This window comes from Bactrocera latifrons, unplaced genomic scaffold (genome assembly GCF_001853355.1).
Source record: "Bactrocera latifrons isolate USDA-ARS-PBARC rearing strain unplaced genomic scaffold, ASM185335v1 scaffold_810, whole genome shotgun sequence".
Taxonomy (NCBI): Eukaryota; Metazoa; Arthropoda; class Insecta; order Diptera; family Tephritidae; genus Bactrocera; species Bactrocera latifrons.
Window position 1 is genome coordinate 27030 of NW_017537502.1, and position 15288 is coordinate 42317.

A 15288-nucleotide genomic window follows, 5' to 3' on the forward strand; every position below is an offset into this window, starting at 1 on the left:
AAACGTACTTATATTTTTCAAATATTTACAAGCTTATTTAAATAAACTTCATTAAAAAAAAGCATTACAAACAAATGTTGACCCAAAAACATTTCATAGCTAAAATAAACTTGCCCAAAAAATGGGTACACTTTTAGTAAGACAATTATTTTGGAAAAACAAATTATGATAAAACAGTTTTGTTGTATATTTAACATTACTCAGTTAATAGCCAGTATATCTCCCATTATTCTGGAYTACTTTATTTATTCGTTTGGGCATACTACTGATTAAAGTCTGACCGGTTTCTCTACGTATCTCATGCCAAGTTTTTTGTGTGTACTGGCATGTGTGTACATAACTGGTCTTTGTTAGAGAAAGATTGACTCGCCAAATTTTTTTTAGTTCTCCCCATAGGTTTATGTTTAGTTTTTTCTATTGGATTTAAATCCGGAGATTGACTTGGCCTCTTCAAGACGTTAACATTACTATCTTCAAAATATTTTTTAACCAGTTTGAAGGTATGTTTTGGGTCATTATCTTGCTGATTTACCCAACGTAACGGTAAGTTTTCTTTAGCATAGGGTATTATGACATTTTCAAGCATTTCCTTGTACTCCGACGCTTTCATTTTGTTAGTTGTCCGGTATATAGGACCTACTCCATACCAAGAAAAACATCCCCACACCATGACGTTTCCACCTCCATGCTTTCCCCCCCCCCCCTTTCCTTTTGGACGACGCTCATTTCTATCACAATCGTTTCCAACCAAATTTACGTTCGTTTCATCGCTCCATAAGATGTTTCTCCACTTTTTTGTTCTCTCAGGTCCTGACCAATCTAAATGACTTCTTGCAAAATTTAACCTCATATCTAAATTTTTGGATCGCATTAATGGAACTTTCCTGCTTATACGTCCTGGTAGCTTGGCCTTTTGCAAACGCGTGCGAACTGTTTGGGAACTTATTACATTTCCAATTTCTGCTGCTATCACCTTCGACGACTTGAATGGGTCCTTTTTACAATGTGGCGATCAAGAACTGTACTGGTTTTTTTGTGGCTTTCCACGAGTCTCCCTACTTAATTTTTGCTCTAAAGCATTTTTAACAAAATTATGAAGCCTTTCCATTAATTTCCCAATTCCCCGAAGCGATTCTCTTTACTTTCTGAGGTTTGAAACCAGCCGGTCTTCTTCAACAGTGCAATGTGACTTCCGACCCATCTGATTAAAAACTAATTTAATTTATTTGCAGCATTTTGAGCTTTAATGAAAGAAAACTTACCAATTCAGATAAAAAAAACTTGAAAAACTGGATAAAATTAATTTTGTTTTCACAAAACGCTAAGTTCACTTATGTGTAACTATTATATTGAGCAATTTTTTTTCTGAGAATTCACGCAAAACTGACACACGCATTAATTCGGGGGATCATTTGCTTCATTCTCTTAGAAAGGGCGATGCCATATTATTTTAATTAAACTTACAGCATAACTTGTCGAATACAGTCCATAAAAAGTTTTTTAAACTGTTGAAAGTACTAAGTTTTATCGTGTAACTATTATTTTGAGCAGGTGTGTATGTATTTATATGCACACATTGCACATACAACCATTGCAACCATTGCTTGTTTGAAAGCAAAAATTTAAACAAGCAAAACGAAATTCTTTACATTCGTTGGGAGTCTAATCATGGGAATATATGTACGTTTTTATATCTCTTCATATTTTCTGCTTGGGTATATATGCCATGTCATCATATGCCGCAAATACGTATATTTATTTGTCTTCATATTCTGGTTAGACCAGAGAACTTAAAACATGGAGAAGGTGCAGGTTCGATATCGAACATTTAAGGTAAGGAATTCGCCGCATTTGCTAAAATTGTAGTAAGGAATTCGCCTCATAATGTTAACATTGTTTACAGTTCTCTGAAATATTCAAACAGAGAAAGTGAAGAGAAATAAATATATTAGCTTGTCAAAAAAGTCTTGCTTTATTTTCGCTAGTTGGCGCTGAGAGCGTGTAGTTCTAGTTTTATTCGTCGCATCGGGTCATGCTATACCTTTTTGGAAAGCTCATTTCACGTGTTTGATTGCTTGTCGTTTCATTTAAGTCCTTCGTGAGTTATTGCATCGCAAACATGGAGGAAAATATAGAGAAAATGCGGGACTGCGCACAACGATGGTTTCAACGTTTTCGTTCTTCTTTCGGAAGGCCTGTCGTCGAAAATTGCGACCAAATCGCTGAATTGGGCGAAAGAGACTGGCATAGTAGCATCAGTCAAGAGCTGGGCATGAGTCATCAAACAAAATTTATGATCATTTGAAATTCAATAAAATACCGCGATACTTTTTTGACAACGTAATATGTACTTATGCTTGCTCCTTATGATACTCCCAACAATAGCATTGTGATATTTTCATGCTTCAATTTTTGTATTTTGCCGTCGGCATTTCCATATTGGCATGTAAAATTAATTATGATACGGATATGAGTATAATTTTATATGAATGCATGCATAGTACCATTTACAGTCAATTAGGACTTGAATATTTTATTTAATTTTACCATTTGATTAATAATAATTTTTTTTGTATTATGTTTCTTAATATAATATAAATTGAATTTATCACAACAATATATGTATGTATGTATACATATGTATGTATCATATTAATCTTATGTCTCTGCATATGCACGTACATATGTATGTATATGCATGTGCGCGTTCAGAAATTCAAATCATGATTTTATCACTGCATGTTCATACATTCATATATGTATACTGATACTCGTATGTACATATATTTATATACACTTCAGAACAAATAATGCAAATAATACAAACATACAAATGCGTACACATGTGAATATGTCCCCAACAAAAAATTTAAGCATTGTTCTACAAAAACAACAATTGTCTAAATAGCCGAAGCATCACAAGGCAATATGGCAGCCAAATTGGCGAAGCCCAAATCTAGTAAATTTTTACATCCAAATTGATTTCATTGGTATTGGTTGGTATCGGACTCCTATAGCATATACAAACTGAGCTATTGGAGCAAGTGCTTGTACGGTAAACTTTTTAATTTGATAAGATATAATCCATGAATTCAACATTATTTTTTAATGTAATGGTGCAATCTCCGAAGAAATTGTTCACATCGAGTGACTATGGCTATTGCTGTCATACAAACTGAACGATCAAACTTAAGTTATTACATTGAATGTTTCATTTCAGAAGGGTATTTTGTTTAACTTTCAATTTTGCCAACACCTTAAAGTATTTCCCATGGTTCAAATACTTAAAATGCAAAGAACGTGGGTAAGAGGAATTGGCTCCGTCCGCTATTTATAACCAATATTAACAGCAAAGACAATGTCAGCCTCGAAATCCGAAGCATAATAAATAACTTTGACAGCAGATGCTACTTCGGACTGAGTAGGCAGTTGATAGAGTCCTTTCTCAACTAACAAAAACCAAACTCAATAAGTTACTTATTATTCACGTCCTGCTATGTGGCAATCATAAGACGACCACATTTGAAGAGTGGACGTAACGGTTTTCCTTTGCGCATTGGCAACGACGAATATCGTATTCGTTGGAACGATGAGCAGTTTGAGATATACGTCTACATTGACATAGTTCAGCGAATTAAAAGACAGCGTCCAAGCTGGTTTGGTCGTGTCGTCCGTAGGGTTGGAAACGCTCCAGCGCGGAAGTATTCGACGCAATACCCTCCGCGGAAGCAGAGGAAGAGGAAGATCATCTATCCGTTGCGCGATATTGTCGACTAGGCTATAACCGCGTAGGCGGGTCTACGCCCGTAAAGAATAAGAAGAAATTATTGAAAGTTGCTATACAGCAAAAGCCTGCTTTGTCTAAGAAATAGTTTTCCCAATACGAAAGAGATAATTTCACAAATAAAATATACAACAACTAAAGACGGGCTAAGATATTGGTAATAATATTGTAATTACAAATGCAACATATCTGAGTTAACAACGTGTGAAATACATATGTATGCATTTCATTTTGTCATAAAACAAATTAACTCCATATATATATTTAAGCCGCACCCATCAAGTCTGATAATTTGGTGACAATATAGTAATTACAACCGCTTATGTCAGAATTAACAACGTGTGAAATACTTATTTCGCTTTGTGATAAAAACTGATTGCGTTCTTTCTAGGTATTAAAATAAATTCATTCAAACATTATACGTCACTCACCAACTTAATTTCATTAGGATAATCAGGAATATCAATTATACTTTTTATAATATATATAATGGTTAAACGAGGTTGAGACCTGTCTTCCATTCTCATCACTTGGCGAAAACTACAACACTTATTGGTCGAACCATCCCATTATCAGAGATAATATTCCCCACTACGAACAAATTAATACAAATGTCCCAGAATTCCAAACCACGATCATGTCGGTTGATTCTACTTTCGTATAAATAAGTATTACCATAATATATAGTCCACCTAGACAAAATATCAAAATGGACTTCTCTACAGAAWTTATACTAAAACACCATGGGTAGTGATTTTAACAAAAGCTTTTCAAAGCTGTTATGACTACTGAATGCGACTTCATCTATTGGCAAGCCGACTTACTGGCCTTCCAACAAAAAACAAATTAGCTGACCCGATACATCCTCGACAAATATCTAAGACCTTCATTACAATGGAAAATGGTTTTGGACTTAAATTCGGACCATTAGCTGGTACATTTAATCCTATATGGTAATCTAAAAGATATCGACATACCACCTTAATTAATAGACATAGGGATTATGGATTCGGAGTATTTCAAAGTTATGCTTGACAGAAATGTTGATACTAAAGTAAATATGACAACTCAAGATATTTTAGAAGATGAAGTTCATTCCTTTACGAAAACTATTTAAAAATCGGCTTGGAAAAGTACTCCTGCTCCTAAACAAAAAAAATATTATACTAATTATCCATCCAATAAATTAGATTTTATAAAGAAATAGAGATAACTACGTAAAAATTACACATTCGGCGGTTTCCTCAATTATATTGAGAAAAAAACACCAAACAAAAATACAGATTATTTCCTTTGGAAAGAAATTACAAGTATTAGGAAACCAATATTGTCGAATGCACTTCTTAGAAAGCCAAACGGATCCAGGGCCAAAAGCTGCGAAGAAAAAGTGAAAGAGTGTCAGAGAAACTTTTTCGTTCCATGATACTTTAACGTAGCTGAAAGAATCGCAAAATCCAATCAGCAACAAATATAGAAGTGGAAAATATCATTAAAACTTCATAAATTAAGACTTTACTTACCATAGTATCTAACCGATCTAATTGGCTCTTACCTGAGCAACCGCTACTTCAGGACAGGGACAATAATATAGAACCTTACAGCCAATAAAAACCGGTATTACCCTGGGAAGTGTCCTGGGACTAATCTTATATATTTTGTTTACTATGTAGCGACATGCTTACGTCGCCAAACTGCGCAATCGTCACATTTGCAGATGATACCTGCATCATCACGAACCGTAAAAATTCACTAAATAAAATTGTAGATTGGAGACAGAAATAGCAAATTACTTGAAACGAGTTGTCTACCCATATAAACTCCACTAACAAAAGTGGTACGAATATCCCCTTACATATTGAGAATTAAGTAATCCCGTACTCCACCTCGGTGAAATATCTTGGTATGACGCTGGATGTAAAGTTGAATTGGAAGGAGCATATACAAAAAAAGTTTCAGAACTAAAACTAAAATACAACAAAATAAATTGGTTAATCGGCAAGAAATCACCCTTAACAACTTCACATAAAATCATAGTCTACAATCAAACGTTTAAACCTATTTGGGCATACGGAATTCAACTATGAGGATGCGCTGCACCGTTATACATCGAAGCGGTGTAAGGATTCCAAAATAAAGTTCTGCGAGAAAGTGAAAATACAACGTGATACATACGTAATTCGGATCTATATCCTGATCTTCATATAAAAATGGCTCGGGAAGTCATTCGCGGAGCGTCATCGAAAAATGCAAAAAAGGTTACAAAATCATGAAGCCCGGCAACTAGGAAAGACTGGAAATAGCAGGCGCAGACTAAAAAGAACAACGTTTCATGATCTAATAAGAATTTAAGAAAATAACACATATCATAAAATTTGATTATTAAGTTTAGTTTAAGAAAAAGAGATTTTATTACAGCTTTTATTGTTTCAATAGAAAATATTGTTTTTAAATAAAGGAAAAAAAATCCCTTGGCACAATTATAAGGTGGTGGTATATAACAAGGCTCTGATTTCGAAAATTATCATTCGTAGATCAATTACAAATATAAGTAGTTATAGAGTTATAGCTGTTCATACGAATAAAATGGTTTTATGAAGATTGTAATAGAAGAATACCAACGTTGATCGATTTTTGTTAAGTAATTATTACCTACTTTCCCCGAGTAAACATATTGAATCGGCAGCTATGGAAATATTCCATACAAGTTTAAAATATTTTTAACATTCATATCTATTGCAGATAACTAAAAAATTAGGCTTTTAATTTTGTAATATCGAAATCTAATGAAATTTAAAAAAAATCTTTGATTTACAATAAAAACATAATATTATAAACTTTCTTGTAACCTGTTTGTAATTGGATAAGAGTACTTACACGTGAAACCTTATGTTCAACCGGATACTGAAATATAAAATAAAAATTAAATTTATTTGAGAATTTTTATTGAATTTTGTATGTGAATTGGAAGTATTCTATATTTAGCTAATTAGATTAGTTGAAATAATATAGAACATATTGCAACACCTAAAACTAATCAAGAAAAATATGTATTATACATATAATATAAAGGAAACCGATGACGAGTCGGATCCACTTACAAGTAACTGTATATCCAACCGTCTAAGTAAGTTATTAAATGAGTTCAAATTAAGATATCTTGATGAAACTTAGTGCATTTGTTTCTTGGCTCCCTGAAGATATTGCAAATGGTTATACAGTGTTATGAATAAGCTATAGATTAAGGCAAAAACTTTAAATTGGTACAGAACATCAAGCTTAACGGGGCATCTGCAGTTTAAAACTTTTTAAAAAGTTTAATGTATAGCTCATAATAGATGTCGTTGCAGTCGTATATTTCCACTGCTACCAATCACGTTGTGTCTTACCATATAGTGTTGGAAACGAGGGATTCATTTATCCAAAAACAATTAATTAATATTTTAGCAGTAAACGCAAAGCTACTATTTGCCCCAGAATTGTGTCGCACTAAGCAATGTTAATACCCCTTGGAATGAAAAAGTAAACTATCTCGGCAATATTATTATTTTAAAATTTGTGTTTATACAACAAGTTTCGTATATTAATAATATAATAAATCTTTTAGTTAAGAAACCGTACCATCCCATTAATCGCAAATATTTATAGCCAAATCCGCAACAAAGCGTAGTTCTTCAACATATCACTAATTTGCGTTCGGTATCTTTGGCACAACAGTCGGTAAATTCAGTCTCCACGACGAAACATCCCCCAACGGTTTGAGGCTGATCGACTTCGCCGGGGCCCGAAATATGGTTATCTGTCGTACTAGATTCCAGCATAAGAACATACATATATCAAGCTACCTGGCTTTCTCCGGATCGAAAAGCCATTAAGATCGATCATGTTGTGATAGATGGAAGACACGTCTCCAGTTTCTTTTACTAACATCGATTCGAGCCACTATCTTGTTGCCTCCAGAATTTGCACTTGCCTCTGTGCAGCAAAAAACGCATTTCAAAAAACACATGGTAGGTTCGTTGACTAGAAGCTGCAATCACAACAGACAGTCGAACGATTATCTACCCGACTTGTACTCTCTGAGACCACAACTCGGTATAAGGGAACTGTGGGACTTCGTTTCAAGCTCCTTACGATCAGCTGCATTGGTTTTTGGTAAATGCAAAAACTAACTGGTACGATGAGGACTGCCGTGTCGCTGCAGAGAGAAAGCAGACTGCCTACCTCGGAACGTCACAATCGCCCACAATATTTGCGGGATGGGGGAAATACCAAGAGCTGAAAAGAGAAACTAGACGCATTTGCAAATTAAAAAGAAAGAGGCCGAAGGCGTGATTAGAAAGAGCTTGACAAGCTGGCCGACATGGGTATTGCCCGAAAAATGCTACGAAAATATGTGGCGACTAACAGAAGGTTTCAAGACGGGAGCATACCCTTGCAAAACCCCCAAAGGTAATCTAGTGGTGGATGACCAGACCTTACTAAAATTATAAAAGGAACACTTCTCCAGCCTGCTAAATGACAGTGAAAGCTTAAYGCAAGGTGAAGGCGAATCCGATCCCCAAATCGATGACGATAGAGGAGACGTTTCATTGCCCGTGCATGAAAAAGTTCGAATAGCAATTACGCGTCTGAAGAACAGGAAAGCGGCGGGGGCCGATGTATTGCGGCCGAGCTATGCAAACACGGCAGCGAAGAACTGATAAGGAGCATGCATCAGCCTCTTTGTAGAATATGGTCAGACGGAAGCATGCCAACGATTGGAATTTACGTGTGGTCTGGCCAATCCACAAAAAGGGCCCCAAAATCTGCGCCAATTGCCGTGGGATTCCGTACACAGACTGATTGGACCTTATCAGTGTGCCTTAAGACCAGGAAAATCCACAACCAACCTGATATTTACCATGCACCAAACCTATTACGGCTATGTAATAGGACWTTGAGCAGCACCAAAAGCTCCGTCACGATCGCGAAGGACCTCTCCGAGCCACTCCATGCCAAACGAGGTTTCAGACAAGGCGACTCCCCTTCGTGTGACTTCTGCAACCTACTTTTGGAGAAAATAATTAGAACTGCAGAACTAAAAAGACAAGGCATCATATTCTACAATAGTATACCGCTGAGAACATTTGATGAGTCGACGTTACGAGTTTTTGAGAGAAAAGTTCTGCGAAAAATTTATGGTATTTTGCTCGTTGACCACGGCGAATATCACAATCGAGGGAATGATGAACTATTGACATTGACATAGTTCAGCGAATTAAAAGGCAGCAGCTATGTTGCCCGAATGGACGAAAACACTCCTGTCTCGACGCCGTATCTGTCGTTTTATTGTATTATTTTTGTGGAGGAAAGGAGACATCTTTGATAGTAATAATTTGGTCTGTAAAAAAACCGCTGTATTAACTATTTCCCAGGTTTATCTATTAAGATAATCTGCGACTTTTTCTATGAAATTTTATAGTATCCGGAAACTAAGGATTTAATGTAAGTATCAAGAGAAATAAAGTTTTCCTTGTATCGGATGTGCAGTTACTTACGAATTCTATGCACTTTTGTGAGCATTCGCCCTGCAAGGATATAGGAGTGCACATATTTACAAGTCTTATAGTGATAAAAAAAAAATATTAAAAAAAGGAACATAAAACAACAGAAAGGAATTGAAAAATAATTTACGGGTGACGGTGTATCTCGATTGTCGACAAAACTACGAATCCTATTTGAATAATTTACTTGGCAAAGTTTTAAATAGTGAAAACTATGAATTGAACCACAACATACTACAAGTATTATACAACATGGCAATACAGCGAACACTTAGGTTCGAGATCTCGCGATACTATTATAAGATACTACATATCACTTTTAAAACTCTCTTGATCTGCGATATGTTAATATTATTTTGAAATTCATATCAATATCCCTCAAAGCAATCCCCCTTGGCCATATAACACTTGTGCAAACGTTTTTTCCAACGGTTTCCACCGAACTGTTGTTTGAGTTTGCTAAATAGCCAAAAGTAACACGGAGTTAAGTCAATAGAATACGATATTGGTTAAAAACTCACGAAAAATCAATGCAGTATGCGACATGGTGCAAAAACCAAGAGTTGTCGACCCATAATTCCGTTCTCCTTTTACGAATAACTTACAGTCCAAAAGTATTCGGAGTGCGGCACACAGTGATGCACCTGCTTTGACGTGTTTTTTGCGGCTTCTGCTCATCTTTGCTACTATATTCGGCCGGTTGATCGTCTGGGATCCGGATCGTAAGCGTAGATTCAGGACTCATTGCCAGTTTATATGCTTCATGATATCCTGGTAGTCGGAAAATATTGTTTTAAGGACGTTAACGCGACGCTGATTTTCGAAAAAAATTCGTGAAATTAGAACCAATCGTGCTTCACGTTGAAATCACTGATCCTTCCGATATTCCGACGATGCCAGTAAGGTCTCTGACTGTTTATCGTCCATCCTCAGGCACCAATTCCCTTATGGACGTCAACGCCTTCACGGCCGTCTTTGAATAATTTTTATTAAAGTCAAAAACCCTTGCTCGGGGTAAACAATTATCACGGCCTTTTCCTAGATATTTAACGTTTCCGCAGCAGAAATTTGATTCGGCACACAAGATTCTATGGAAATTTTTTGTTGAATAATTTCCAACCCAGAAAAAAATTTGACGAATGTTTATTCGCGCTAAATTTAAATTAAAAAGTCTTATTATAATTACTTCGACTAAAATGAGTTTGTGCATACTTTGATTGTTGATTGGAAGACAATTGGAGTTTAATAAATTTTCTGTACAACCGCTATGCCAGATAGCGGGGACAGGCAAGTGGCTGACAGTCCAACGCCGTTCTAAAGTGTTTACCAAAAACAACGTATTTACCAATTTACGGTATCCGCTCTTCAGTTGCGAAATTACATAACGAAAACGAGTCAACTACAATCTCACAGCAGCAAATGGGTATACGATTAATACGAACGTACGATAAAAGTTGCATGTTAGTTATCAGTAACCAATATACAGAAATTGAAGTACTGTTCATCGCCCCTATATGGCCAGATACGCTAAAGCTCTCTGCAATCTGCCAGACAACAAAACATAAGACGCAACACCACATATAAGATTTCTTTCCGACAAACTTAACCGGCAAAACAATACCTTCAACCATTGATCTCAAATGATTTAAGGCAAAAAGTAAAAATCGTTTTTGAACGTTTCTCAGAATGAACTAGATAACAAGGGTTCATTCCACGGAAGCATACTCTAATATAGGCCTCACCAAAGATGTAAAAAGAATTTTCGTGGTAAGCGGATCTCTAAATTCTTTAGACCAACGTTTAACAAATCTTAGAGCACCTTTAGCTTTAAAAACTATGGAAGATGTGTGAAGATTAAAATTGAGTTTGTTTTCCATAGTTACTCCCGAGTCAACAAAACTGCATACTTGATCCAACCGTAAGTTTTGTATTACGTATGAAGTATGGTCTACAAATCTACGTGAAAAGCACATCGTTTTACATTTTTTAAGATTCAATGGCAAGTCATTTCTATCACACCGAGAAACTAGGTTATTTAAGTCTGACATCTTTCTCTATTTGAGGTGAATGATTTAAAAAGTTTTACATCGTCAGCATATAATAARACGTTTGAAAACTTAACAACAGATGATATGTCATTAATAAATAACAAGAACAGAATTGGACCAAGAAGGCTACCTTGAGGAACACCTGAAGGAACATTGATTATGTCGGAAAGAGTATCGTTAGATATGACTTGTTGAATTCTATTACTAAGATAAGAAGCAACCCATTTTAGAAATATTGAAGATCAAGTTTATTCAAAAGAATTGAGTGGTTTACTTTATCAAAAGCTTTACTGAAATCTGTGTATATAACATCAGTATTCTTATTCTCCCTAAARCCCGTTGATACATGTGATACAAATTCAAGCAAATTAGTTATTGTGGATTTCCCTTTGCGAAAACCGTGCTGAGAACAAGAAATTAGTGGAGAGATCCGGAAGGTTATGTCGTCTGTTATAATTGCTTCAAAAGTTTAGGTATTGCAGACAACTTTGCTATTCCCCTATAGTTTTCAATGGATGACCTAAATCCACTCTTACGCAAAGGAATTATAAATGACTTTTTCCATATGGATGGAAATAAGCCTTGCATAAGAGATGAATTAAATAGTTTTGTTAGGGGTTGATATATATATTTGGCACATTTCTTAAGAAAGCACGAGGGAATCATATCTGGGCCGTAATTGTATGATTGTTCTAATATATTTAACTGATAAAAGACGTCTGCTTCGGAAATGGTAGGTGCATTAATGAAAGAAATCGGACATAACTTGTGCTAATTCGGAACATTTTTTGGAGATTTTTGAAAGTAGTTGGACCTAAAGAATTCAGCGAACATATTAGGAATGGTGTGATTGTCACTGGACATACTAGACTTATATTTCATAGCAGACGGAAAATTAGAAATCCTGCGTTTGGAGTTGACGAAAGCCAAAGGATTTGGGTGATCTCGGAGTTTAGATATATATTTAATTCTGCTACCTTCTACTTATTTCTTTATCATAAGAATACCAAGGTCTTTATGGATATTTTCTTTACACATGTGAACACGTGATTGTTCTAAGCATTTTTGGTCGAAACCTTTGTATTATATCAATATTAGTTACACAGGTCGTACCCCACAGTTGAATGTCATACATCCAAATCGGCTTTATGACCGCATTATATAAAAACACTTTGTTGTATAGGCTAATTTTTTTTTCCCATATCTGTCACTAAAGAAGGTGTCAAAAAAGTGCAATTATATCACCATTCGGTATCTCGAATATCCGTTCATTATTTATCAACGAAGTGACATGGGGACTACACGWCTTCCAATTTCCATGTATGGACAGCATCCTAATCTCCTTATCGGATGATATGGAACACCGCTGCCATCTTCGCTTGATATTTGAGCGGCTCAACTTTTTAATGCCTTCGCTCGTCTCCTCGGCAGTAAACAGACACATATCACCACTTATCCTCCGCAGTCGAATGAAATGGTGGAATGTTCTCACAATTTCTTGAAGGCTACGATCTCGTTTATGGAGGACTCCTTGCTCCTTCGCCACGATCCGGTTGTCCGTCATCCAATATGACAGACCGCTTGAGAAACTATTTCGCAGAATTTTGACCCACCGTCCGATATGGTCAGAAAAAAACATTCATTTTTAAGGAACAAGCGACATGTTCATATTTTTTTGTTCGTTGCGACGCTCCACACCACACATTCGCTTCACCGTATGATGGACCTTATTTCAAGGCCTGAGAAATATTTCTTCCAAATGTCAAAGACGAAACCACAACGATTTCGGTCGATCGATTAAAGCCTATTCACTTCCGGACGTTAGGCTCAACTATAGGTGGCAGAACAATGACGATGTCAATAGTAAAATGTTTATTATATTGGTTGTCAAAAAAGTATTGTGGTATTTTTGCGGTATTTTTATTGAATTTTCAATTGYTCATAAAATTTTTTTGATGACTCATGCCCAGCTCTTGACCGATGCTACGGCTGCTACTATGCCGGTCTCTTTCTACGATTCAGCGATTTTATCGCAATTTTCGACGACAGGCCCTTCCGGAGCGTGGCACATCTTCGACCACCTCTACACCAGAACGAAAACGTTGAAACCATCGTTGTGCGGTGGAAATGGAAACTGTATCGGGTCTATAAACTGCACAAGTTTTAGTGGCGGCTTGAGACGCATTTTTGCCTTTATCGTAGTAGTACTGTAAAATATGCCATATTTTCTCTTCATTTTGATCCATGTTTGCGACGCTATAACTTACGAACGACTTAAAAGAAACGACAATAAATCAAACACGTGTTAGCGCGTGAAATGAGCTTTCCAAAAGGATATAGCATGACCCGATGCGACGATGCGATAAAACTGGAACTACGCGCTCTTAGCGCCAACTAGCGAAAATACACCAGGACTTTTTTGACAATCTAATTTTAAGTTCACTGGAGTCATTTAAACCTGGCAGAAACCGATTTTAACTTATCCATACCGTCACCAAAGAGACGCATGAGATATCGCTGGACTCCTAATAATTTTCCTAAATTACCTATAGTTTTTTGAACATGGCAAGACCATGTCAGCAAGTCAGTTAATTCTCTTTCATTTGATCAAACCTTGTTTAGTTTATATAGATGGTCGCACAAAGACTACAACCCATCTACAATATTATTATTTACACCCTTTTTACATAATCTCTATTTAGTTTAATTTTGTGATGACAGCGTGCCCCAATCGCGTCAATACTACGGTTATACATATTAGGATCTGTTTTATAGGCAATAAATATTTAAAAAAAAATGTATAATGGAGAAAGTAATGTGTGTTATTTCAAATAATGCAAAAGTTATGCATTTTCTTCACAAAGATTAGAAAAAAACCCGCCAAAAAATAAAATCGTTTTAAGAATAAATTGTGTGAAAAATGTTATTTTCAATTTAATTTCCTAATTTTTTAAATAATTTTTACAGATCCTTTTGAAGAGATTTTGAGTAAAAGCTCCCTAGTGCACACATAATTCATACGTGAAAATTTATAAGAAATATATGAGCTATTCAACATTACATCATGTGAGTATTTCCCTGTCATTTTCCTAATTGCAAGAATATAAAATGTTCGGTTACACCCGTTTCCTTATTGTTTATCATCTACAAAACAAATCGTCATATATGTATGATAGATATATAGTTATTTATAAATAAAACCAGGATAAAAAGAAGAGTTGAAATGAGGTTAAAATTGAACAATGTGCGTAACTCCTCCCGGGTGAAATAATCCGGGCTTAATTTGACCATCGAAACTGTTTTCTGTCATAACGAAATCTACTCTTTAACACCTTGTCTGAATGGGGCATTTTGCAATGTTTTATACCCTTCCAAATGGTTGTTTCAGAGTACAATACTATGAGAACCCCTACCGACAATGTGAAAATCTATTAAATCGGAAAATAACCTCGCTCACTCCCCATATAGCAGTACTGTACAGTAAAACTACTGAAAGCGCAATAAAATAATAGCTAAATACGCCCACTTTTTGATGAGATCATATTCCTATGTGTAATAAATATAGTTTAAAAAAACTAAAAAACACGCTTTTAAAGCATATCCAACTAAAAAGTGAAAAATAATTCTTTGTATAAACTAACAATAATAATGAAGGAAAAWTTCTTGGATTWTTGTGAAAATAGCGTGGAATGCTCGATATATGAAAAATATGTCACAAAGCATTTCTTCTAAAGCTTCTCTCTTACATGGGGTTTTACCTGTCAACTTTGAACAGTCTAGTTCTTCAATTCGAATTCCGTCCAAAVAWCTACAACGACTAAGTGCTACATAAGCTTGTCCAGCAGCAAACAGTCGAGAGCCCAGATAAATTACTGCATGATCTACTGTACAACCTTGCATCTTATGAACGGTC

The 15288-nt window shown here is 35.6% G+C and overlaps 1 protein-coding gene across 7 annotated transcripts in view; it reads right to left on the reverse strand.

Moving 5' to 3' along the window:
• Nucleotides 1-15288, reverse strand: part of LOC108976940 (protein anoxia up-regulated-like) — a 75648-nt gene that overhangs the window by 24870 nt on the left and 35490 nt on the right. For 5 of the 7 annotated variants that reach the window (XM_018946393.1, XM_018946387.1, XM_018946386.1 and 2 more), the window contains exon 2: nucleotides 6659-6685. The exons of the other annotated variants lie outside the window; for them this stretch is intronic. In XM_018946393.1, the coding sequence (XP_018801938.1) occupies nucleotides 6659-6685 (27 nt within the window). The remainder of the gene's footprint in view (nucleotides 1-6658; nucleotides 6686-15288) is intronic. 7 annotated transcript variants of the gene reach the window in all.